The 24,892-nt window shown below is 37.6% G+C and overlaps 1 protein-coding gene across 34 annotated transcripts in view; it reads right to left on the bottom strand.

The window, feature by feature from the left end:
- The window catches only part of TNS3 (tensin 3), a 251,975-nt gene that overhangs the window by 151,573 nt on the left and 75,510 nt on the right, over positions 1-24,892 (bottom strand). For 30 of the 34 annotated variants that reach the window (XM_086843893.1, XM_086843708.1, XM_086843703.1 and 27 more), the window contains 6 exons: positions 15,961-16,002; positions 7,348-7,400; positions 5,985-6,156; positions 3,553-3,603; positions 2,237-2,359; positions 658-722 (listed from right to left, as the gene is read on the bottom strand). In XM_086843893.1, the coding sequence (XP_086700019.1) occupies positions 658-722; positions 2,237-2,359; positions 3,553-3,603; positions 5,985-6,134 (389 nt within the window). In that variant the 5' untranslated portion in view covers positions 6,135-6,156; positions 7,348-7,400; positions 15,961-16,002. Of the gene's footprint in view, positions 1-657; positions 723-2,236; positions 2,360-3,552; positions 3,604-5,984; positions 6,157-7,343; positions 7,401-11,271; positions 11,381-15,960; positions 16,003-24,892 lie in introns of those variants that run through there. The other 4 variants (XM_086843866.1, XM_086843863.1, XM_086843882.1 and 1 more) reach the window with 2 other exon arrangements.

Consider the following 24,892-nt stretch of genomic DNA (forward strand, 5'->3'; position numbering starts at 1 on the left):
AAAATTTCTAAAATGCATTTCATCCTTTTTGAGACCATTTATCAAATTGTAGCTTTTGTTAATATAAATCGTCAATTGTCATTTCATAATTTGAGCACTCCAAAAGAAATTATTAAAACCAAGTAATGAGACAACTACTGTTTAAACTGACTGCAAAATAAAGTCTAGATTATTTCTTACACTTGATTTTGCACTTGAATCAATGTTTAGGAATTCCCTATTCAAACATTGTTTCCAGATTCTAGTAACAATTTTCCTTAAGTACTTAAGGAATAATTTCTCACCAACTCAAGAGGCCACCTGATGGATGTGGAAAATATATAGGTTTAATAGAATAAAGGTAGTATCATTACATAAAAATGGTTTCCTGCACATTCTATCATTCATTTGAAAATATCCTTTTGAAAAGTTGTCTGTAAACCAATAGAATCTCAGTTTCAAAGGGACTTCAGGCTGTTACCTAATCTAACCTCCTGCTGGAAGCAGGATTACAAGAAAACTATCATGAAAGCAGGCTCTGTTAAGAAAGACATGCTCTAAAACTCTTTGAGAAGAAAACCTGACAAACACTAAGCTGACAGACAGTAATCAACCAAAAGGCATTGTTCCCCAATGTTTATTGTAAAAAAACATGCAACATGCATTATTCACACTTACCTTGCAGAAACATTGGTAAAGTGCATATATGATGATATGACTACACCTATCCTTCCTTTTCCTCCCTGTATTAGGAAAAAGGGAATGATAACTTATATTATGTATTACATTATTGGGCATTATTATATTTAAGATCCATACTAAATAAAATTTCAAGGCAAGAGAGCTTCAGAGCCGTTTTGCTCATGCACCCTGCATTGATGGAAAGGTGGAAATAATGGGCAGCAGCTCATCTGTCAATGTAAGGTGGCTGAAAAATGACATAAAGAAACACTAAGCAGGATTTCTATGTGCATGCGTCAAATCTTACCAATTAAGAGGAACCAACTGGGAAAAAAGAAAAAAAAATTGTATAAACTACTCTAATTTTTTATTATTTTTTCCAGAGATCATTCACAACCAATCTAGACAATGTTGCAATTCCCAGGATGAAATGCTATAAAACACCTATTTTAGAAATAATAGACCTTTATGACAGGTTTTCATATTTTTACCTCCCCATCACCTGAGATTTATAGTAACAATTTTCTATTAATATTTAAAAAAATGTTTCAAAGTAATTTTAAATAATTTACATGACAAATGCAGTAAAATTTAACAAGCAGTAATTCTCACAGATTTCAAAATATTTTCAGTCCCTCAGCTGATAGTAGTTGGCTGTATCTATCCCTGTGGCTGGAACCCTCTATAAGCAAAAGGCATTAACCAAGAACATACACTATCAATTTGTATATGATTGTCTACCTAGAAATACTTTGTTCCCTTTTCTTTTGCCCCATGTATGGGCCGTTCTCCTGGCTGCATTCCTCCAACTTGTAAGATTTCAAGTATTTCGTACAATAATGGCATCCTGCCTGGAAGAAATTTGGGACTGAAGACCATACAACCTGACTTGAACAGAAGTTTCCATACCACTATCACAGTCATTTTGCTTAGAGTAACATCTGTCACTGATATAGAGATAGGTTTGCCTCAAGTGTCATAAGCACAGCTACCACCCAGTTCTGAATTCACTTTATCCAAATTAAACTAAGGTTTTTCTTTATTTCTGTTTATTGTGAGCAAGCAGGAGGAAGCAACACAGCACACTGGTAGCTTTGTTCTAAAGCACTGCAATGATGCTGTCAATTAAAGCCTTTCAAAAATATCCAGAAGGTCCTTAATGACCTCATTTCCAACAACCATGCACAGTCTCAAGAGATAATCTGTAATACAGCGCTTATTCTTATCCGGCAACAAAACTCATGAGTATCACAGAACATGGAGAGTTTTCCATCAAGCAGGAAAAGCCTCTAGATTCTAAATACATTTACAGAAGTAACAGCGGCCTTTGAAGGATGAAGTAACATTGGTTCATGTGATACCTGCAGCAAGGGCTATAGGACTCATAAAGAAATCTTTAACAAGCATGAAAGGTCAATAGATTTAAGCTTATTTACATCCACAGAACATCAGGCACACATTGTTGACACAATGACACACTGTTGTCAACATTGAAAACAGATCTAACTTTTATTTTTTAAAATGAGAAGAGTAAAGGACAAAGTTTTTGAAAATTAATAAAAACCCATCCACTTACTCTGCAATGGATCACCACCACGTGTTGAGGATCATTGTCCAGCCAGGACTCCATAGCCTTGCAGATGGTGCACACCTTATCAAGGAGTGGAGCATGGAGATCAGGCCACCCCACATCCATAATCTGCAATTAAACAAGTAACATTTACAAGAGACACCTTGACTCTAGTATCACATACTAAAATCTGGATTCAAATAATTGTCATGGCTGAAAGTCTCCTCATCCTTTCCCATCTCAGATAATCATGCAAATCAATTGTCATGATGCTTGCAGGTCTCTTAAGTGGAAGAGGGAATTTGTTGGTTTTTAAGATACCAGTAGATCTAGTTTTATAAAAACAAACAAAAAACCTCCTCCTCCTCACCCCCTCCCAATCTCACCAAACACTTAAAAATTACATTTCTGAAGGTCTTGATTTCTAAAAAGGTTTTTTAGAACAATTTTTGATGGCTTTCATTTTATTTTCAATTTATTTCCTTCATGTGCAACTTGATTACAGCATGGCATAATTTTGTTCAGATTTTTTATTCACTACACAATAGTTTACTAAGCCTGCTTTTATTATATTCATATTTACTAGCAAAACATATGCATAATTACTAACAACACATATGCAATGCAAACATATTATGCATTCAACATATGCCTAATATTAAAAAAACACATCCCTCATGATCAATAAAGCATGCAAAAAGTTAAAACTAAGAGGGATTTTAGTACTTTCCTTAGGTACCTTATCTTTGTAAATGTACTGCTGAAAATACACATCTGTGCTACTCTGTCTGGCCTTATAACAGATGCTGAAGTGTACCTGCACACCAGTTCTTACAACAAAAACATCAATTGGTGAGAAGGAACAAGAGTCAGACATCAATCATTCTGGCATTTCTTATGTCTCTACTGGGCTGAAAAGCAACTACTCAAAAATAGTACAAAAGGGAAGTCTTTATCTGAATTGAGTTCCCTAGCTTCAGCTAACTGGACATTACAGTATATAACCCCAGTATCCTCTAACTGCACAAAAAAGTATACTTGAAGTAAAAGTTCTATCACCCAATAGAAGCTTTTCAGAAATCACAACAGGCTTCTGGTCTTGTGTGTAAAGTCTAAGAAAACAACAGGAATAGCTGTGTAAAACACAGATCTAAGAGACACAAAACAGAACTTGAGAAAAAATAAAAAGGTATGCATGTTGCATATCTTCCAAAACTTCTTCTCTTACTCTGTATATCAACACTTGCATAGCTTCAGGGCTTATCAGGCCATTTGAGTTGTATTTAACACTAGAAAGCTATGTTATGGAAGACAATGGATACCTTTGGGTTAAGCTTGGCAAGGTCATACCTCTTTTCAGAGAGGTTTAATACCTGTTCAGAAAGAAAGAAAAAAACTTTAACCATCCAGACTTCATAATTGTAGTAAATGTAGTAAATAGATGTATTTGAAACATAAAAATTACAAGAAACTACAATGACACAGCATCAGGTTTGCCCACTGTTCTATTAAACTAACATCAGGTAGCACTAGCAAATATATTTTAGATATTCAGTCATTTTATAATAAAACTAGAGTTACACCTAAATGCACATTTTGAAAAAGGACAATTAAAATTCTACAGCATCTTATTTATTTTGCATGGCTTTGAGTCAGAGATATACTGAGAGACCTGGCTATCATGCAATATAATGCAGAGCATAAGAATTAACAATGAGCAGTCTGGGAGGGTAGTACAGTGTTAAATATTTGAATTTTCATGCCTGACAAGAAAGTCTTGGTCTGTCAGAACTTTGCAGGGAAGGCATGACATATCTATTTAACTATAGCTTAGCCTATGAGATCTTCCAACTCTTCTGTTAACCCACTAAATTGCAAGGTGCCCTCCACTTAGTGCTTAATAAGGAATAAATTAAGAGATACACTGCAAAATGAACAAAAGAAAGCAGTGTACACACTTTCATTAAAAAGTGACTTAAATTAGTAACAATCAGTAACAAACAGCTGAAATACCTTTACTCAAGAACTGAAACAGTGCTAATGAGAAAGATTCTCTTTCACAGTGTGGCTATTTCACATCCCGACTTACGTACAGATGGCATAATAATTTGAAAAGTCTCATTAATTACACAGAGAGAATGGAATAAACAGGTCGTAAACATAAGAAAGGGTAAATATGAGGCAAGTCCATTATACAGTTTATTACTACCCAAGGACAATTTAAGAACCCTTTTCTAAAGGGGTCTCTAAAGTATTACCCTTTTGCGTTAATCAGCACTCTCATCAGCTGTCTAAGCAAAGAAGCCAAAAACTGGACAGGTTAAAGCAACTACATCACTGTACTTATCCTTCCTGAAATATCAACAGTAAAACAGAAATTAAACATTGTCTTCTATAAATTACACAATTTTTTCTGTAATTTTCTATTAGCTTTCATAATTGGAAAACAAATTAATAGAAAGGTGCAGTTCTCAATACAGATCTCAGTACAGAATTCTTAAAATGAGTGCTAAAGCTATATTAAGAAATCGATTACCTAAAATTTTCCAGAGGAAAAGAAGAAGTACTTGACAAAAACTTTTCTATTCATCTTTCTAATTGTATTTAAACTTAAGAACAATTTAAAATCCCTGCATGTCAGGATACAGTCCTGTTCATGATAGGTATTTGTCACTGCTGGGTCAGACACTGACCAAATTTGCAGAAACACATTTGGAGTAGATGGCATGAAGTTTTCTATTTATCAAGACAGCTGATTTCCAAAGTACCCTTTAGAAATAAACTAATGAATAGAACAAAACTGAAACAAAAAAATCAAAAAAATATCAACTTTGCCAGAGAAATTAACCACAATCCCTCTCAGAAACAAACACTACAATCCTTCTCAGACATCAGTCCACATGATGAGTTCAGTCTGGTTCATAACACACCTATGACATCTCAGTTTGTGAGAAGAAATTAATGTGTTTCAATCATTAGTGGAATCTCTCCAGTTACTAATTTCTACTGTGAGTAAAGTTCATGTTCCTGAAGTCATTAAATTTAATTCCAACAGTTAACACACAATACCTACAAAGACAGTAAAGGGAAAAAAGTAAATAAAATATTGACCTTGTTTTAAATTCACCTTCATAGAACATGCTGAGAAAATACATGCCATGGCACTAGCCAGAAAACAACACAGGAGATTAACAGCTTGTTGTCAACATTAAAAAAGAAAAATTTTGCACACGGAGCTCACTATACATTTACTTGATTTCCAGAAAACTAAATGGCATGAAAAATGCACCTAAAACAAGTTAATGGTAAAGAGTTGGACAGAACACATTAACAGCAGCCCTACTTTTACATGTTGCCTTCACAAGTGAAGACATGATAGTGAGAGACTACCAGATACCCACCTGAGAATCCAGATGTAGCTTGCTGCTACAAAAGAAGAACACACTCCACATTGCAGGTTGTGTATCTTTTAAGAACATGCTTTGGACAATGAAGATGGTCAGAGCAATTATTCTTTAGCATTTGACTACGTGTTATCACCACATCAGCACAGAGACTGCACTGCCCCAGCAAAGAAAGTGTTTTCAATATCTAGCAGCTTAAAACACTACTGAAAATCTTGCACTTAACAAGACTGTAAAGACAGACCAAAGAGCCTTATGGAAACTTTTAGTTTCTAATGGTTTATATGGACATAAAGTAGTCTTCCTGCATGACCAAAGAAGATGTCACAAACAGCTGATCTTACACGTACCAAGTAATTATCACCATGTTTGGATTTGAGCATTCGTGTTACTTCTTGTAGATTGTGGAGGTAAGTTTCCTCAGAACAGCCAGCAGGGAAGGATACAGCAATAATCCGCTCTGTGATGTAAGTGAGGTCAAGTTCATAGCCCTCCTCCATAATGTGATCAAAGTCTGCACTTCTGGGAAGAAATTAGATGTGGCAGTAGTTCAGAGCAATGCAGCCAACAAGAAACATGGCATATTAATGAGAAGAAATTGCAACTTAGACTCCTATAAACAAGCATCAGATGTTTCCAATAACTTCATTACTATTACAGCTCATTATGTGCCTACAGAGCTTGAAATAGTCAGTTCAGAACACAAATGGAGCTCTTCACCAGAATTCTTCACATCAAAACTATAGTGAAAAAATCGCTGCAACCAATAATGTGGAAAAGCAGCAAAATGAATACAAGCAATTTGACAAATACCAGTACAACAAATTTGTGAGTCAAATAGAAATGTATAGGTACTTCTGTCTGTAGAGATCTCACTGTAGAATTCTGCAAATGCTTTACAAATTGGAAGCTTGACCAGTGATCTGCAAAACACTGCAGATCTTGAAGCCTGCTCTGAGTAAAACTATTACATCAAAGCAGAAGTGACTCCATTTCTTCATACAAAAAAAAATCCAATTCTTTATTCACATAATTCATTTTTATATGCTCAGTTTTCACAGACCTCACATTAAACTCTAGCTGGCTAGTAGTTTTCTTGCCACCCAGTTCATTGGATAAAAGGTGTTTTGTGTGTACGTGCTAAGACTCTCTCTTTTACTCATGAGTTTACATATTTCTATGTGGATTCCCAGAGGATAGATTTATTGTTTATGCAGGTGCAAACTGTTTTTCTCTACAAGAATAGTTTGTTATGCTAACTGTTACTCATTCCTTCAATTTTTCTTTATGGGAACTCACATGCTAGTTGCTAGTTTAGCAAGAGTAGCATGGCTTAAAACTATATTTTATAAGGCCTTTCTTTTATAATATCTTTACCTGTATGTAACATAAAACTGAAGTGAATCTAAAACCAGTCCCCAAAGTACAACAGACATGAATGTAATTTAACTAATTTCACTGGTTAGTCTATAAATATTTCTCTTTTCCGGGTGATGGGCACAACTTTGTCCTTCTTAATAAAATATCAGAAGATCAGCTCAGTAAATATGCCTAGTTGTTTTCTCATAAAGTCATTGTAAAAATGGTATTTGCATAGCAGGTTCTATCTTGCATAAGAACGAACTCTCAGAAATCACAACCACAAATAACAAATCCTAAATCCACCAGGGTACTATGTGACACTACTACATAAAAACATAAGGAAATACTTGCCGTGATACTTTGTCACAACTGAAAGAGGAGTTCTTCAAAGCACTGCTGGAATTCTGGAACAAAGAAAGCAGAAAAATCAATCCAGAACCTTACTTGCCATCACTGATGCCAACGTTTCTGCCTTTTTTTCCTCATTTATGATTTGAAAGACTGTAACAACAAGAGGATACAAGAGAATCATTGCCTTATGTTTTGAATGCAAACACTGTAGTTATACCCACGTTTTGTCTAACTTTCTACTATCTCTTCCAACTCACTACTGCCTAGAACATCTTTTGTGACATTTTTAGTGCTCGTCTTGGTAACTGCATTAAGATCAGAGAAAACATAGTGGGCTTTAAGAATATGTAACTTGAATTTCTGTATCAACCAGCAAAAGCAAGTTCCTCTCCACTGATTCTCTTATGACAATATTGAAATATATACTCCTGTATCAGACTCCTGAGAATTTACTCCTGAGAATGTGTAGTTATTTTTGTAGTTCCATTTGTTCAGTAATAGTAACTATGAATGAAAAAGTGTAAAAATATTCTCCCTCATGAACCATAGTAATAGAACTTGTCTCACCTAATTGTAGCTGTTTCACATTTAAGCTCCAGTGTGATTGTCACCCAAGCTCGGTATGTAAAAGAGAGAAACAGACATCTGGAAGGGGCAAGTATCCCTTCCAGGATAGGTTTAAAAAGAAAAAAAAAACTACAAAAAGACAGCTACTACTATACAAACATTAAATAAAAGTAAATAACAATATTCACTTTATATATTTAGTTTGTGTTTATTCTATTATATATATTTTTAAATTCACATATTTTGTATATTTTTTAATTTAGCACTTAGATATGTCTATGTTTTAATACAGAAAATCAGAAGTTAAATTTAGTATCATGCATTAGTAAATTAATAAGAGTATTCCCCCTCCTCTTCCCTGCCCTGTATTCACACTTAATATACAGACACACGCACATAAAAGCTTATTTATTAAGGGTTAGAGCTGGAAAACTGATAAACCCTATCTATTCTGGCTACACAAAACAAGTATTCCCAAACCAAATAAACTGTGTTTGAATGGAAGATGCCTTAGAACTTTCCAGAAAATGATGCTGTGTATCAAAATCTGGGAATAACTAGGACACATACAAGCATGAAAGTGGCATGTTTTCTTTCAGAATTTCTGAAAGTGAACTGTTCTGGCAAATTTTAAAGCGCAACTGATCACATAAGGTGCACCTCGTGTCAGTGTTTGATCCCAGTTTCACTAGTTTCTATGACAACAGAAGATGAGGAAAGTTCATGGTATTTTCAGCCTCTTTTTACCCAATCCCTTCTTAGAATTCTAAAGGCTTTAGATAATACAGATAGATAGGTAAAAATGGGTGCCAAAACAAGTAAATAACTATAACTGAAATTCAAGACATAGCTTTTGGCATATTTTGTTCTGGTTTTATAGAAAGCAATTAGAAGCAGGACTCTACACTTCCTTGGTTTCTGTTGGTCACAGATGCATCCATTGCTTAAGAAGTACTTCTGCTATTTACTAAAAATTTGATGACTAAACTGTCATGTGTCGTGAATAATCAGACAGCTTCCTCTGGTAAGAAAGTTAGTGATAAAATCAATCTCTATTTCACACTGTTGTGCCATATAAACTAGCATAAATCCTAGAAGCATGCAGTGTATAAGCATATGAACAATAACATAATGCAAACCACTAGCAAAAAAAAACATTAGTGAGATATATTTACTATATGCATATTGTGTCACCAAACCATCAGAATACAAGTTTCCCAAAACAGGATTCAGCAGTACAAGGCAGACCATTCACAAAGGCAAATCATCACCATCCAAGTGAAAACAGACAGTTTTCTGCTTGCTACACACTGGAGGAATAATGGCAAAAATTTTGACTAACCTTCCAAGACAGCAAATACCATTTGGCATATCCCAGAATGGACAATTACACAGAAAATCCCAAAAAGCTAGGCATGATTTTAACCTCCCGACAACTAACAGCAGTAGAGAAGATGCCAGACAATGAAAAATGGTTCCATATGGTTCCATATGGTGCTTTAACCACACTTGGCTAAAAATTTAGAGTTGTAACTATGACAGATTCAGTGAAACTAGTGCTTGATATGTTGTGAGTAGGACAGACCACCCTGAGATTATTGTTCTGTTAACTACTCCTCATGATTCTTGTTCCCCTGCTTCCCTGGGACTGCCTGGCAATGCTAACCAGTATACTTGACAATATAAACAGTCATATAAGGAACAGTTTTCAAAAAAGTAAATACCTTCTATTCACCTATTTATTCAGTTTTAACTAATATTTATATTCCAAACAATACCACATAGAAGTTATCCCTACATATGCAAGTGCAAGGAACCCTTTGGTCAAATTTACCTGCAGTTGTGTGAAAGCCAGCAGGTAGAGGCAATAATGTCTCAAAAAACAACCATCTTCTCTCCAGTCACAGATGTTTTTTAATAAACAAATTCATTGCATTCAAGGTACTATGTCATTGCCCTTTTCCAGTAAAAACTCAAGCTACACAACTCACTCCTTTGAAACACACTTTTTTTTATTGTGTCTTTCACAGGCATTGGTTCCTGCACATAGTACTGGGCTCATCACAGAGCTTGTTACGCCAACTTTCTCAAAAATTCAGTCCTCAGACAAAACTATCTGTATTGGTTTTGTACAGCCTGATTTTTGGTAGCAGGGAGGCCACAAAGATGGCTCCTGTGGGAAGCTGCTGGAAAACCCACAGGAAGGGAGAACAAGTGAAAGAAACAACATGGAGACACCAAGGTCAGTGGAGAAGAAGGGGCAGGAGCTGCTCCAGGCACCAGAGCTGAGATTCCTCTGCATTCCTCAGTGGTGATGACCATGGTACAGCAACTGAGGCCTTGCAGCCTATGGGGATCCAAGGGGGATGCAGAGATCCACCTGCAGCCCATGGGGGAGGTGCTCATGCTGGAGCAGGTAATGTCTGGATGAGGCTGTGATCCAGTGGAAGACCTCATGGAGAGGGAGGGCCCCTGCTTCCAGGCTGGAGGAGCCTGTCCTTGGAGGACTGCACCCCATGGAAAGAGACCCACACCACAGCAGCTTTGGGAGGACTGTCTGCCTATTGGAGGGACTTACATTGCAGCAGGTGCAGTAGGCTGCTGCTCTTGAGAGTGGACCCATGTTGGAGAGGTTAATGGGGAACTGTCTCACATGGGAGGGACCCCACAATCTCATATGGGAAGGACTCCTCTCCAAGAGCAGCAGAAGAAAATCTCAGTTATGAACTGACCAAAATCCCCATGCCCTGTCTCTGTGCGCTGCCAGTGGGAAGGAGGGAGGGGCTGGGAGGAAACACTGTTTGAATGGCTTATTTTGCTTCTCATTATCCCCCTCTGATTCTGCTAGTAATAAATTTCACTTTGCAACCTTAAGTTGAGCCTGTTTTGCCCTTGAAGTGTTTTCTCCTGGTCCTTATCACAACTCATGAAGCCTTTGTTAATTTTTTTCCCTCTCTTCTGCCCAGCTGTGGCAGGGGAGGGTGAGCAAGTGACTCTCATGAGTGCCTAGCATTGGGCCAGTATCAAACTACAACACCATTCAGAGTCCCCTACAGCCAAGGCATGCTACAGAAGCTAAGAAATAGTCCCATATTTAGTTCTGTATTGCTTTCACCAGATCAAAACAGTCACTAGACATAAGTTTCCCAGTACAGCCTGCTGCCAATGCAAGTGCAGAAAGTGAGCCAAGCGGTCCAATTAAATTAAAGCACAGACTGAACAAAACAGACTTTTGAGATCAGCCCTGTTTATTCACCTTCTTCTGACACTAAAGAGGGTAAATTTCATCATGGATCACCTGGCTTGTTTCAAATAGCAAGCTTGTGCTTGTCCCATGCAGCAAACAGCATCTCATACCTTTATAATCTTACTTTGAGCCGCTTCACAGCTTCAGAGAAAAAACATGACAAAGGTCATGTACAGGCCAGCTCACACCATGTGGCACAGAGATGGCATTGAGACAACTCTGAAAGTTCAGAAACAGAAGGAATAAGAATAACTTCTCTACTAAATCTGCATGCTCTGTCCTATGATGAAAGGCTGTCTCTCAAAGAAATTGAGAAAATCAAGTGAAAAATAGTGCCTGCAAAAAAAAAAAAGTATCTGTAAAAAAATTCACTGTCTCAGCTAGATGATCATTCTTCACTTTTCCAAGAACATAATAAGAAAACTTGGGTTACAGCCAGTAGGTTTACAAACTTCACTAGGCCTACATACTTCATAGGTTAAAGTCCTCTGTAGTAGAGATTCTAACACCAGAAAGATTATGAAAAGGTCAAAGGATAAAGGGAGCTCAGTTTTGCACCAGATAAATTCATTTGCATTTTTGCAGTACGCTTAGTTACTACACAGCTCTGGAAAAGTAAGTAAATCAAAAACCTAATATGTGAACTACTGTTTCCAATACCAAAGTAAAATTAGACATGTGGGCCACACGTGGGCTTAGAAATACTACACGGGATTATGATTTGTCCCTTTTTGAGACTAGAATCAAAGACAGGCTAAGGAAGTCAAATGAAAAATTAAGTAGTTGCCTTTCCTAAGACCCCATTGCTGGCACTGAACTATAATAAGATAGTATTAGTAGAATGACACAGTATCTGCTTAAAAGTTATCTCAGCAGAATATAAGAAAACCTGGTTTCAAGGACTGGGCTGTTCTCAACAGTTGAGTCAGCTGTACATCAACCATATATATATATATATATATATATATATGTTCCTTTGAGGAACTGCACTACTGAAAATTCAGAACTACAAGATCTGACATGCACTCACGTAGCTCATCTGTTTCTCTCCTGGGCTCCTTACTGAATGAAAGCATTAACAGGTATAAGAATCAATGAGCAGAAACTACAACAATCTGAAATGTAAATCAATGATGAATCTGTGACTTAAGGGTATTAGGACATTTTGAAAGAATGACATGCACCTACTTTGGATATAAGTATTTTATTTGTGCCTATTTTTAGTACTGCTATAAGCAACAGAGAATTTTATTAGCTAACCTGCATAAAATTATATGGGTTTTACGCAGATTTTAAGCATCTTATGAAACTTTTTTCCATGTGATTGTTCACCATTCAAATAGCATAAATAAAAACACAAATAAAAAGACTCATCAGCAGGATACCTGAATGCACTTGAACCAGATCTGTGATGTATTTTTATTTCTCAAACCATGGACAGGAATCAGAAGAAATTCTCCAACCTATTCCAAGGCACAGTGTGACAGTTCTATACACTCCAGCATACTGCAGAAAAAGAGCAATGAACTACACTGTCATTGGACTGCTCACCATAATAATTCCTACTGACACAGTGGAACATGTTTGGATGTTTTGGATGAGAATCATAATTTGCATAATCTTTTGGCCTCTGGCTTTAGAATGATTCCAAGTGCAGAAAATATTCATGCTTTGTAAATAAAAATGTCTCTCTGCTATTGTGTATCAATTCCTGTAGTAAATATTAAATATTAATTAAAAATATTGTTTTAGTTGACTCCACAGAAGCGATTTATTTCTACTGCAAATAGCTATTTGTTTGAGAGCAACTATAGTTTTGTTTTGTATACTGTGGTCCATAAAAATCTTGATCTGTTCCCCTGTGTGGTGTAACAGCAGGAGTCTAGATAGATGTCACCCTTGCAAGTAGCAGTGTCCACAGAAGTTATAAATCCTAGCTTGCTTTCTCTCTGACTCTTAGCTGCTGGCAAAGCTGCTACCATGATTCTTTCCTACAATGTTTCAGTCAAAACTGCCAGGCTCTCCAAAGAAGTTCTCTGTAGGGCTTTGTAATCCACCTCAATTTTAACAAGTTTGTTGGGCCCTTGGATATAGAGTTCTACCTACCAATCTGCCAGGGCAAGAAGGAACTAACTAGGGAAGAAATATTATCTTCCAACTTACTCAGATTCAAGAAAATAGCCCTGCTCATGGCCTTAAAGTTCCTTGTACAGCTGGGCTGTCTACTCATCGTTTGGTCTTTTTTCATAACAGAGAGAAGGCACATAGCGCATCCCTGTTACTAAGGACTCTTAAGAAAATACTGAATGCATGTAAAATCATTATTCATGTGAGAATAAGGTATAATTGTGTCTTGTTTAGTGTATAATTTTACAAATACACATGCTCACATTTAGAAAATCATACTTCTGAAGCTTTAGTTCTAAATTTCAATTTAGTTGTTCGAAATACATTAATATGTTAAGAATAAAATAACATTCCATGAGGAAGCCCTTTAAATGTAAGAAAATGTACTTCTGATTTCCCAAGAAAGAAAGTTCTATCCATGCCTCAGAGCTAACCTGAACACTAGAATAAAGCTAACAAAATTTTGAAACCTAGGTAGTGTCACAGCCTAATCAAAACTGTCTTGGCTGATGTTCACACAGCTTTCCTATAAAGCAGTAAGGGCTGGCACTAGAAATATTCCATTAGCAAACACATTGCCAGGAAAAAACAAGAGAGATTTTCTTTTCTGAACCAGATGCCATAGAAATAATATGCAAAGGAGAGAGAGAAGGGAAGAAATCCCAGAGAAAAAAAACAAAACAGTTAAAGCAGTTTCTTCTAATTTAGTTAATAAAAATAAAAGGAGAACAAGCATGGCACAGATTTAGAAGTAAGAGAACAGAAAGACAAGGGATGCACCTCCCATTAGCACCACACAGATGGGATGTGTACTGCAGTCACAGAAAAACACTTGCAAGAGCCTCATGCAAGCCTCATCTCATGGCTGTATCCCAGCCCACTGCCTGGAGACAGCATTCTATGAATTGCCCAGCCTTGTAGCTCTACACCTCCTCTCTTTTCCAAATAGAAGTCTGTGTTTCAGATTGGACCTTTCATCTGTACATCAAGCCATGTCAACCTTTGCTCCTGGAATACACTAGTCCATAGAAAGTAACTACTGACAATTTCAGGAAGCTCACTAATGATCAAATAATGATCAATGCAAATGTAGTAAGATAAAAGGCACAGCTGAAAAAACATTGCTTGCTATTAAAGTTGCTTTCAAAATGGCTGTGCACAAAGTATTACATGTACAGAAAAAAAAGCCAAGAAACATGATCCTGGCTTGTGCAACAACCAGTAAAAACAGGAAACCTTCTGAAGTATTCAGATATAACACAAAGATGCTAAAGACTTCCAGCTAGCAACTAGATCAGAGAATGATCTCATTATTTTGCTTCAAGTTTGTTTCACTATAAGGAGCCATCAAAACCAATTATTCACATGCAAATAACTAAGAAGTTTGCTTTTTTCTGATTTTTTAATTTTAGTCAATTTGTCTGGTTAAGGATGAGAACAGTGAACTGAAAGGAGAAACAATCATGTCACTAGACACTTTAACTGATCTCAATTATCAAATATATTCTAGCAATTAGGAATAATTCTAATTTTACTGAAACAGAGTAGATAATAGCATGAATCCAACACAGAGATACCCTTGGTTGTAGAAAAATATTTATTGTCAGCCAAAGGAAACTAACTATACTGCTAATACAAACATAACCTCTTTGAGTATCTCCTGTCTACATAGGTAGTCAGGGATCAGAACTCTTCACAACCTGCACAGAGTGGCACCAGCAGAAGCCTGCAGCACTGAACCACAGACAGCATCACAAAATAAATGCAACGCACAAGAGACTAACAGTGTGAAACAAATGCTCATTTATTGCAATAGAGAGCTTGCCTGAAATTGAATAATAAATCAGTGAAGACCATGTACACCTTGCAAGACCTTTCTTCTGTCCCTTTTTAAATTTTAGCCTCATTTTCACAGGCAAAATCAAACACATGCATCACAATTGCCTAATAGCAGATACTTAACTATATGTATCTCTCATGATTTATTTAGAAATCTACAAGATTTGACATCTCTATTAAAAGGTAACTGCAAAGGACTTAAGAAACTTTACTTTTTTGTCTTATTTATTTTACAGAAATTGTGCTAAAAGTATACTTAAAAGTGCTGTCAGTATTGAAATGGGCTGTACTTCCTATTTGCAGAAATTTCTGCATCAGTTAGATAACCAGGTTCTACTGCACTTCAATAAAGGTCATTAATACTACTTTTACCAGGAGTACTACAGCCATACTAATAAAGGGTTGGGAAAGAGTACCTAATCTGTTTTTTAAATAACATGGCACAGCAACTGGAACAAATATAAGCTTAAAGATCAATTTCATATTGAATACAATACAAGAATTAACACTATCCTTGCTGAAAAAACAATCTGACTTTCTGAATGCCTCTGAATACAATTCAGTCTATAAAGATTATAATATTTCCCTTTATTTCTCCCCTGCTTAAAAACAAGGAATGCAGAGTTCATTTCATTGTTTCTGAAAAAAGTCAGCGGTGGAAAAAAACGTTAATGGTCCTAATCAGAAGCTAATTTCACACAGGACAGAAACCAAGGTGTGTACTTTGAAAATGGCTAGCAAGAATGTTTTGTGAAGATGTGATACGGCCACAAGCAGGAAAATAAATCAGGCCAAGTAAAAGAAAAAAGAATAAATAAAATAGAATTACTTACACTTCTGGTTACATGATTTTTAACCACCTCAGAGTTATTAGTCTGCAAAAGAAAAAAAGTTAACACAAACTACTTTAATTCTCCAGATAGTTTAAGTACTTTCTAAGAAATCCCCTCCTAATGGCACATACATACATACATACCCGCACACAAAAAAACATTCAGAAGTACATATTAATTCCATTAATAATTATTAATAAGCTAACTATTTTTCAAAGATATATGGAAAATTAATTAATTTTGCACTATCATCCTGCATATTCAGGTCTATATGACAGTACTCAGCTACAGAGAGTGTTTATTCCAAGGTACAATATCCATGGAGATGTACATTGCTAACCACTTACTCCCGTTTTTTTGCATTTTTACCCAATCTCTCATTTTATGCTTGTTCATGAAAACAGACACTTGAGTGGACACTAATGAACTGCTGGCAATTTTCTGTAAGTACTGTATGAAAAAATCTTCTCAAGGCTTTAAAACATGCTAAGTTGTATCAATGGAGGTTTAAAACAAACCTTTTAAAAGGAAATAGCCAATCCATCACTACAAAAAAATCTACTATCAGCAGTGGTACAAGTAAAAATTGGCCTCTAAATCCTGCTGTGGGAAAGATGTTTTGAACTAGAGAAGCAGTTTCATAACTGTCAACATTTTTTGGTCACTGAAGTCCAGACACACTCTAGTTACAAACCTCACCTTGAAAGAGCTATAAGTTTTCAGAGTGTAAATTACAACACCTTCAAAACCTTGTTTAGTTAAATGAACCATACACAGTTTTATCAGGGCATACTTCCTACACCAACCATAATGCTTGCACTCTAAGATCTGCTCACAGTTAATCCATGAGAATAGGCTTTAAGTTTGACTTTTTTTTTATTTAAAAGCTTGACTTACCTTGTCAGTTACCAAATCTCCACGGTGTTGAAAGTACAAATCTGTCAGTCAGAAGAACTAACATACAGACTGACCAGACCTATTAATTCAACCCATGAGACATGGATTTGTTTGAAACTTCAAGGTTCTTCTCAGCAGATTAAAGGCGATACACAGGACAAACAACTGTACAACTAAAACTTTCGTTACTGTTCTTTCAGTCTTAGCACATCCACTGCTACTTAGCAAAAATACACAGACCCAAATAGAAAAAGGCAAAACACACAAAATACAGTTTTTGGAGTCACTTGGAAATCTCTGTATAAAGAGACTTTATGAGGTGCATGAGCTGAGCATTTGGGAAAGCGCTCACCAGAAAGTTCACACACAAGCTGAACTCTGCACCCACCCTTCTACAACTAAGTAGCCTATATGTGTAACTGTGTATAGAGACACAAATGAGGTTTACACCTAATGTGTGCCAGTTAAAAGGGATTTTGTCCATGTACTTCTCAGCTGGGCATTGGACTGGTGTAGTCTGCAAGTTTTTCTAGGATCACTATAAGGTAGAATATGGAATAAGAAGCAAGAAGCTTTCTTTCTTTTTTAATGTTTTGAATTTGCTCTCCAGTTTGTCAAACTTTGACTGAAATGTCTCATATTCTCTCACTCTGCTAGAAGCAATAGCTCTCTCCACTTTAGTACTGAGAGGAAACACAGAGTGCTAAAAGCACAGAGCTTGACATAACTATCTCAGCTTGCAGGATCACACTGTTTCCTTTTTCTTCTGACTTAAGGGGAAGACTGCTGAAATGAGTTATGCTGAAAGAATCATCTCAGGTAAACAGATGAGTTTGTATACACAAAGAGTGTCTGTATGGATGAATGCAATAAAAGATTACACTCAAGTTTTCATATGCTCCCTCCACAACTTTAAAATGGTTGCCCCCAAGCCAAATACGGCTATTTCTGCTGCTTATTCATCAGCTCTATGACTAAAATTAAAATAAACTCCTTCACTGGCTAACTACTGTGGTAAATTTGTTTGAGATTGGACAGTCCAGCTTCAAGTCTCTGACTGGACACGTATAAAGAGGGGCTTTGAACATATATTCTAATATTCAAGCTAAAATCTTAACCAAGACTATCAGCCCCATTGAGATTTAAGTCTTGAACTTCAAATTCCTAAAGTTTTAGTGAAGGCTTGACATTTCTTTTGAAACTTCAACATTATTTACTACACTAGCATGGGGTGACCACTCTAACCACTGTAAGATATAGCTGTGCCAATTATAAATATTTCTGGGTTAAGGTCTTAAAAAAAATAAAGGAAGAGCTCACACATAAATCTATGGTACATCCAAGTAAAAAAAGTAAAGAAAAAAAAAATTAAAAAAATAACCAGAACAGCCAAACTGATTTTACAATCTCTGCAAAAAACTGTGAAAATCCTCCCTTTCCTCCTTCCCTATTCATCTCATGGCTGCTGCTTCCAGTTTCTGAGTTCTCTTCCATTTGGAAGACATAGTGTCGTAAGCAAAAGGTCTGATGTCTTACATGGAAAACATCACCAAATAGTAAAATATCTCACCACATATTTTTGGGGGCGTTTTTTTCTAATACTAGGTGTAAAAGGAGGTCTTCATGGGGAAACTGTGATGTATATTAAGAGAATTATTTTCCAGATGTAAACTTAGAAATCAGAGACAACAGGAGATTTGATGCCTACCACATTTCATTAGTCCCATATGCAGTTATTGTACTTTGACTCAATACACTGAACACCATGTTAACAGTATGCTCAGTATATTATGGTTAACATGCTGTCCTGGTTTAGGGCAAACTTGCGAGGAAACTTCCAAAGGGGTCCCCCTAGAAAGCAAATCCAAGCAGCCCCTCCCCATACTGGTTCATGAAAAGATTTCCTTGGAGAAAAGTGGAAAAAAACCTGTTTATTTAACAAGCAAAGTACTCACAAGCATAAAAAATTAATAATATTAAACAATAAAGCCTCTCGCTGTTCTGAAGAGATGGCAAATTCAGAAAGTCCTTGTCATGGGGTGTAGCTCCGCTCACTCAGCCTCTTATCTGTCCCTCCTGCACTGGAAAATGACAAGGCCCAGGCCCTGGTGGGTGACAGGTGTAAGCTCCTGGTGTTTTTTTGGGTTTGCAGCCTAGAGCAGAGAAAATCAGTTCTAAGAAAAAGAAAAGCCACAGTCCAGGGAACTTCTCTGACTCAGCTAGCTAAAAGCTAACTAAAAGCAAAGGAGAGCTCTATCCCACTGTCCCCTCTGCAGACAACACAGTCCAGGAGAGAGAATCTGGGGGAGCAGGTGCAGCTTCTGAAAGCAAACTGCGCATTGCTCTTCCCTGCTTTTTGCTCTCGGAACCAGTCTTAAATGTGCAGAACTTAATATCCAGCATAAATAGAACAGACAGCTGGAGATACAAGCATCATAGTCACCTTAGGACACGTGAATAACATGTGTATGCGCTTATGACCTTACTGACAATGGAAATATACTGGCACAACTCCTATGACTGGAGTTTTGGAATGGAAGGGTACAGGCTCTTTAGGAAGGACAGGCAGGGATGATGAGGAGGTGGTGTTGCCCTCTCTGTGAATGAGTATGGAGCTCTGCCTCATGATGGATTAGGAGCTGATTGAAAGTTAACACTTCAGGATGAATGGGAAGGAGGACAGGAACAGATTACATTCCAGTGTGGGCCTGCTACAGGCCACTTGACCAGGAAGGCCAACCTGATGAGACCTTCTGCAGTAAACAGAACGGCCTCAAGGGTCACAAGCCCTGGTCCTCATGGGGGACTTCAAACAACCCAGTATGTGTTGGAAGGATGCCACAGCAGGACACAGCTGGCTCCTGGAACGCATTGATCCCTTCCTTCTCCAAGTGACAGAGGAGCCAACAAGGAGAAGTACTATGCTGGATCTTGTTTACACCAACAAGGAGGGCATGGTGGGGAACAGGAAGCTCAAGTGAAACCTGTGCAACAGTGACCACAAAGCAGTGATGTTCTAGATCCTTGGGGTAGTGAGGAGCATGCACACCAAGCTCACTACCCTGGAATTCTGGAGAGCAGACTTGGCCCTCTTCAGGGATGTCATTGGTAGAATGCCATGGGCTTAAAGCCCCGGAGGGAAAAGGGGCTCAAGAAAGCTGGATGAAATTCAAGTATTGTCTCCTCCTGGCTCAAGAGCAATGCATCCCTACCAAGAGGAAATCAGACATAAATTCCAAGAGGCTTTCATGGATGAACAAGTTGGACATTGGATAAGTTGGGAGTTGCTCCTGAACTCAAACACAAAATGGTACCCTATAAAAGGTGAAGGTAGAGACAGCCTAAAAAGAACAGAAAAATTGTCTGAGCAGTCAGGGAACTGACACAATTAAATCTGGCCAAGGACATCAGAGGTAACAAAAAAGTTTCCATAGGTACACTGGTGATGAAAGAAAGACTAGGGAAAATGTGGGTTTTCTCAGGAAGGATATGGGAGACCTGGTAACCCAGGACATAAAAAAAGCTGAGGTACTCAATGAAGGTAAAGGCAGGGATTGGAAGAATGAAGAACTGTCTGCTGTAGGAGATCACAAAGTCCAAGGCCACTTAAGGAATGGAGGTCCATGGGACATGATAAGATACATCCATGGGTCCTGAGGGAACTGTCTAAGGAAGCAGCTAAGTTACTATCCATCACATTTGAGAAGTCGTAACATTCCACTGAAGCTCCTACTGACTGGAAGAAAATTAAACATAACCCCCATTTTTATAAAGGTAATTAAGGAAGACCCAGGGAGATACAAACCAGTCAGTCTCACCTCAATGTCTGGCAAGATCATGGAGCAGATCTTCTGGAAACTAAGCTAAGGTACATGTGTACATGTAAGGTACATGGAAAATAAGGTAATTGGTGACAGACAACATGACTTCACTAATGGCAAATCTCGCCTGACAAATTTGGTGGCCTCCTATGACAGCATTACAGAACTGGCAGATGAGGAAAAAGTGACTGACATCATCTAGCTGATCCTGTGCATTGCATTTCCCATTGTCCCACACAACACCCTTGTCTTTAAATTGGAGAGACATGGATTTCACAGATGGACCACCTGGTGGATGAAGAATTGGCTGGATAGTCACAGTGTTGCAGCCAATGGCTTAATGTACAAGTGGAGACCAGTGGCATTCCTTAGGTGGCTATTGGGACTGGCACTGTAACATCTTTGCCAATGACATGGAGAATGGGATCAAGTGCACCCTCAGTAAGCTTGTCAATGACACCAAGCTGTGTAGTGTGATGGGCATGCTGGAGGGAAAGGATGCCATGTACAGGGACCTAGACAGGCTTGAGAGGTAGGCCTGTGTGAACTTCAGGAAGATCAACAAGGTCGAATCCAAAATCCTGTGCCTAGGTTAGGATAATCCCAAGCACAAATACAGTCTGGGCCAAGAATGGCCAGCTTGACACGTCTCAACAATGTATGCTTCCAGTTGAAAAAAACAATCATATCCTGGCATGCATCAAAAGCAGCATGGCCAGGTAAAGGCAGATTGCCCCTCTGCTCTTGTGAGAACCCACCTGGAGTGGTACATCCAGCTCTGGGGGCCCCAATATAAGAAAGATGTGAACCCACAGGAGCGGGATCCAGAGAAAGACTATGAAGATGATCCCCTCTCTTATGAAAACAGGTTGAGAGAGATAGGGTTATTAAGCCAGCAGAAGAAAAGACTCCAGAGGGACCTTAAAACATCCTTCCAGCACCTAAAGGAAACTGGAGCAGGACTTCTAACAAGTGTATGCAGTGACAGGACATGGGGGAATGGCTTTAACTGATGCACAGTAGTTTCAGGTTAGATATTAGGAAGAAATTCTTCACTGTGAGGGTAGTGAGGCACTGGAACAGGCTGTCCAGAGAAGCTGTGGATAGCCCATTCCTGGAAGAGTTCAGTGCCAGGCTGGATGAAGCTCTGAGCAATCTGGTCTAGTGCAAGCCCATGGCAGAGGAGTTGAAACCAGACAATCTTTTAAGGTTCCCTTTCAACCAAACCATTGTGTAATTCTATGGTTCTACTTCTGTACCTCACAGCATTTCAATATCATATACAAAAAAAAACCAAAAACAACCTTGTTGTCACCCCCCAATAAGGACAGTTCAAAGGAAATTAGATTGAAATGGTTAGAAATAAAAACACTTTTCCGTGAAATGAGCTAAAATCATTCTAAAACAAATTACTGTAACTCTCTCTCCTACCAATATTGAACAAAACCATCATGGATTTCCAACAATGACTCCCTAAAAACAGCCTATCTAAAGGAAAAATAAAGTCATTATAGCAAAAGATAGAATGACACTGCTTATAGTTTCTTCACCTTTATCTGCCCTGAACACTTCTCATTTGGATTGCACTTTAAAGACATCCCTTTAATTTCCCCTTTCCACCCTCAAAATCTGCCAGGTGGTGTTGTGACATTTCTCCAAGAAAAAGGCCTGAGGTTTGACTCCAGCATTTAATGTCATTAAATGAGAAGAATCAAAAGCAAGTTCATATGTAACACTTCTGCCACAACATTTTACTTATGAACAGGTACTAATTTTTTGCACCAATGTGAAAAACCTAAATTAAATGAAACAAGTATGATTTCTGACATGATAGACAACTAAAATTGAATGGGATGTCAGAGATGAAGTTTACTTAAGCAATAAGCAAACAGAATCCACCCTTATACAGCAGTTAGACCAAACATCAGAATTTTACCTAAAGTATCACACCTGCTTCACAGCTCTATCCAAAGAGAAGGGTCCACATAGATAAATTATTCATTGTGCTTATTACAATGAATTTTGACAATAGGAAAAACTGATTTTTAAATTAACACTAAAAGATTTGTCTTTTCCTTTTGAAAGATAAGTGGCAGTCCTTGATTACATTGTAATAACTAATGCCACAGTCATTTATTATTTCAATATTTGGCTAGCATTCACTTACAGTGATGGCATTAGTACTGTCCTATCCTTTTACACATACCATTGTTGAGAAAGCATTTTCAAAGAATAACCAGAGGCATTTTCACACAGTACATAAGATCTGTCACTCTCAGGGTAAGCTATGAAAGAATAGAAAATTAGGCAGATAAGCAGAAAAAATACACCCCATAGTGGACACTTCCCTTTTCCAGTATGAGCTGTCAAGCAGAACCTATGCAAGCCCATTTGTTTTTTAGTGAAGTCAAACACAGAAGAAAAGTTTCAATGCCATCTGAAAACTATTGATACTTATGAATCTGAACCATGGATAATTTTTCTTTAGAAAAAGGAAGTTGGGAAGGCAGAAAGAAGCATGGTTTACCTTGGAAGAACATAACACGTCTGGATTTATCTGCTATAATAATTAGTGTCACACTTCCAAAATGCAGATTCTTCTGCCTTGCAAAAGTACCACACTCAGTAGAAAGGTGTGAAGTCAATTTGGAGAAAATAAACAAGCAGGCAAACTTGGCTCTGGAAACTACCAAACCTTTCCTTCTTGTTGATGCCCTGTTTCTGCAAACTGTTCAAAGAAAGCCTGCTTTTCATTTGATTTTGGATGAATGCCTGGAACTGAACATACTGTATTATAACAAAACTTCATATTCAAATTCCTATTAAATCTTGTAATTCTCTGATATACCTAGGAACAACATGAGCCCTCCCTCCTGGAAAATTCAATGACTACCTTTTGAATTTAGTATGCCATACACAGTTCAATTCAAGATCACAGCATTTCATTAATTTGAGGGATTGGAGTAGCCAATTCATGCAGACTTATTCTTTGTGCCCTCTTATGACTTAAGTCAGAGACATTTACAAACAAGGCACTGACTGCACTTAAAACAGCATTTTGGAACCAGGGGTCCATGGCCTTACTCTGGTAAGCACTTGAAATCAAAAACTAAAAAAACAAATCCCATAGAAATGCATTACAAAGAGGCTCACACCAGCCCCCTTCTGGAGAACTGAAATACAAAAAAAAGTTTGAAACATGATCATGTCAAGTTTTTCAAATCAGGCATCAGCTCACAGGTTTTGTCAAGGAAGTGTCTCATCAGTCTGTTCTGCATATCTACAACTAATAAATCAAGAAACTAAGAAAAGTAGAATTTTTTTTTTAAGAATCTGAAAGAAAAAAAGGAAAGGAAGAGAAAAGCACAGGTCAAAATTTAATAAAGCAATACTGAACAGCAAAACAGAGAGGGCTTTAAAAAAAAGTTTCAAGGCACCTTTGCTTCCTTGTGAGTTCAGGAAAGCTGTATGAAAGAGAAGAAACATCCCTCCATAAATGTTTCTCCAAAGCCCACAGTTTTCATGAAGACACAAGCACTACAGTTCTGGATGGTGACAGAGCAGGAACTGAACAGGCAAATAGAAACCTCTGTTGGATATTACCACCCTTTGCAAACAAACCAGAGAACAGAACAAGGCTGTTGCACTTCCCTTCCCATAATGTGTAGGCATGTGCACAAGACAGGCAGCTATAGACTGCAGCACTCCCTTAAGAACTGCTCTGGTGGCAGTCTTGAAATGAGCCAGGAAAGTTCATGGCAATGGGAAAGTCTGGTAGATTAAGCATGTCCCTCACCTTCACCAAATCATGCCTGCTATATGCATATAATGCTTGCTTCACATGCATTGCATAGGTCCTGGGAGCTAAAGTTTGAATGTAGCATATAAGAAAAAAAAGTAAGTTTCCCTAAATAACAGAGCTGGCCATATTCCTAGTTTTCCATAAGCTTTCCATGCTATTTCTTGAAAGAAGGAGGACAGGAAAACATGAGAACTAATTAGCCACAGACGGTTATTACAAACCAAACCCACTTGATAAATTTTTCACAAAAACTTTTACTGATTTAAGCCAGAAACCAAGTTCAGAGCTGGCAGAGCAAAACCATTGTATATGCCAGTTTCTAACTCAGTTTAGTTACTGCTATCATTCTCCACTGCATTTGGAGGTCACGCCTGACTAACCAAATTTAACATATTATATCTTCTAGTAACAA

The sequence above is a fragment of the Cyanistes caeruleus genome, chromosome 1 (genome assembly GCF_971803275.1).
Source record: "Cyanistes caeruleus chromosome 1, bCyaCae1.hap1.1, whole genome shotgun sequence".
Classification (NCBI taxonomy): domain Eukaryota; kingdom Metazoa; phylum Chordata; class Aves; order Passeriformes; family Paridae; genus Cyanistes; species Cyanistes caeruleus.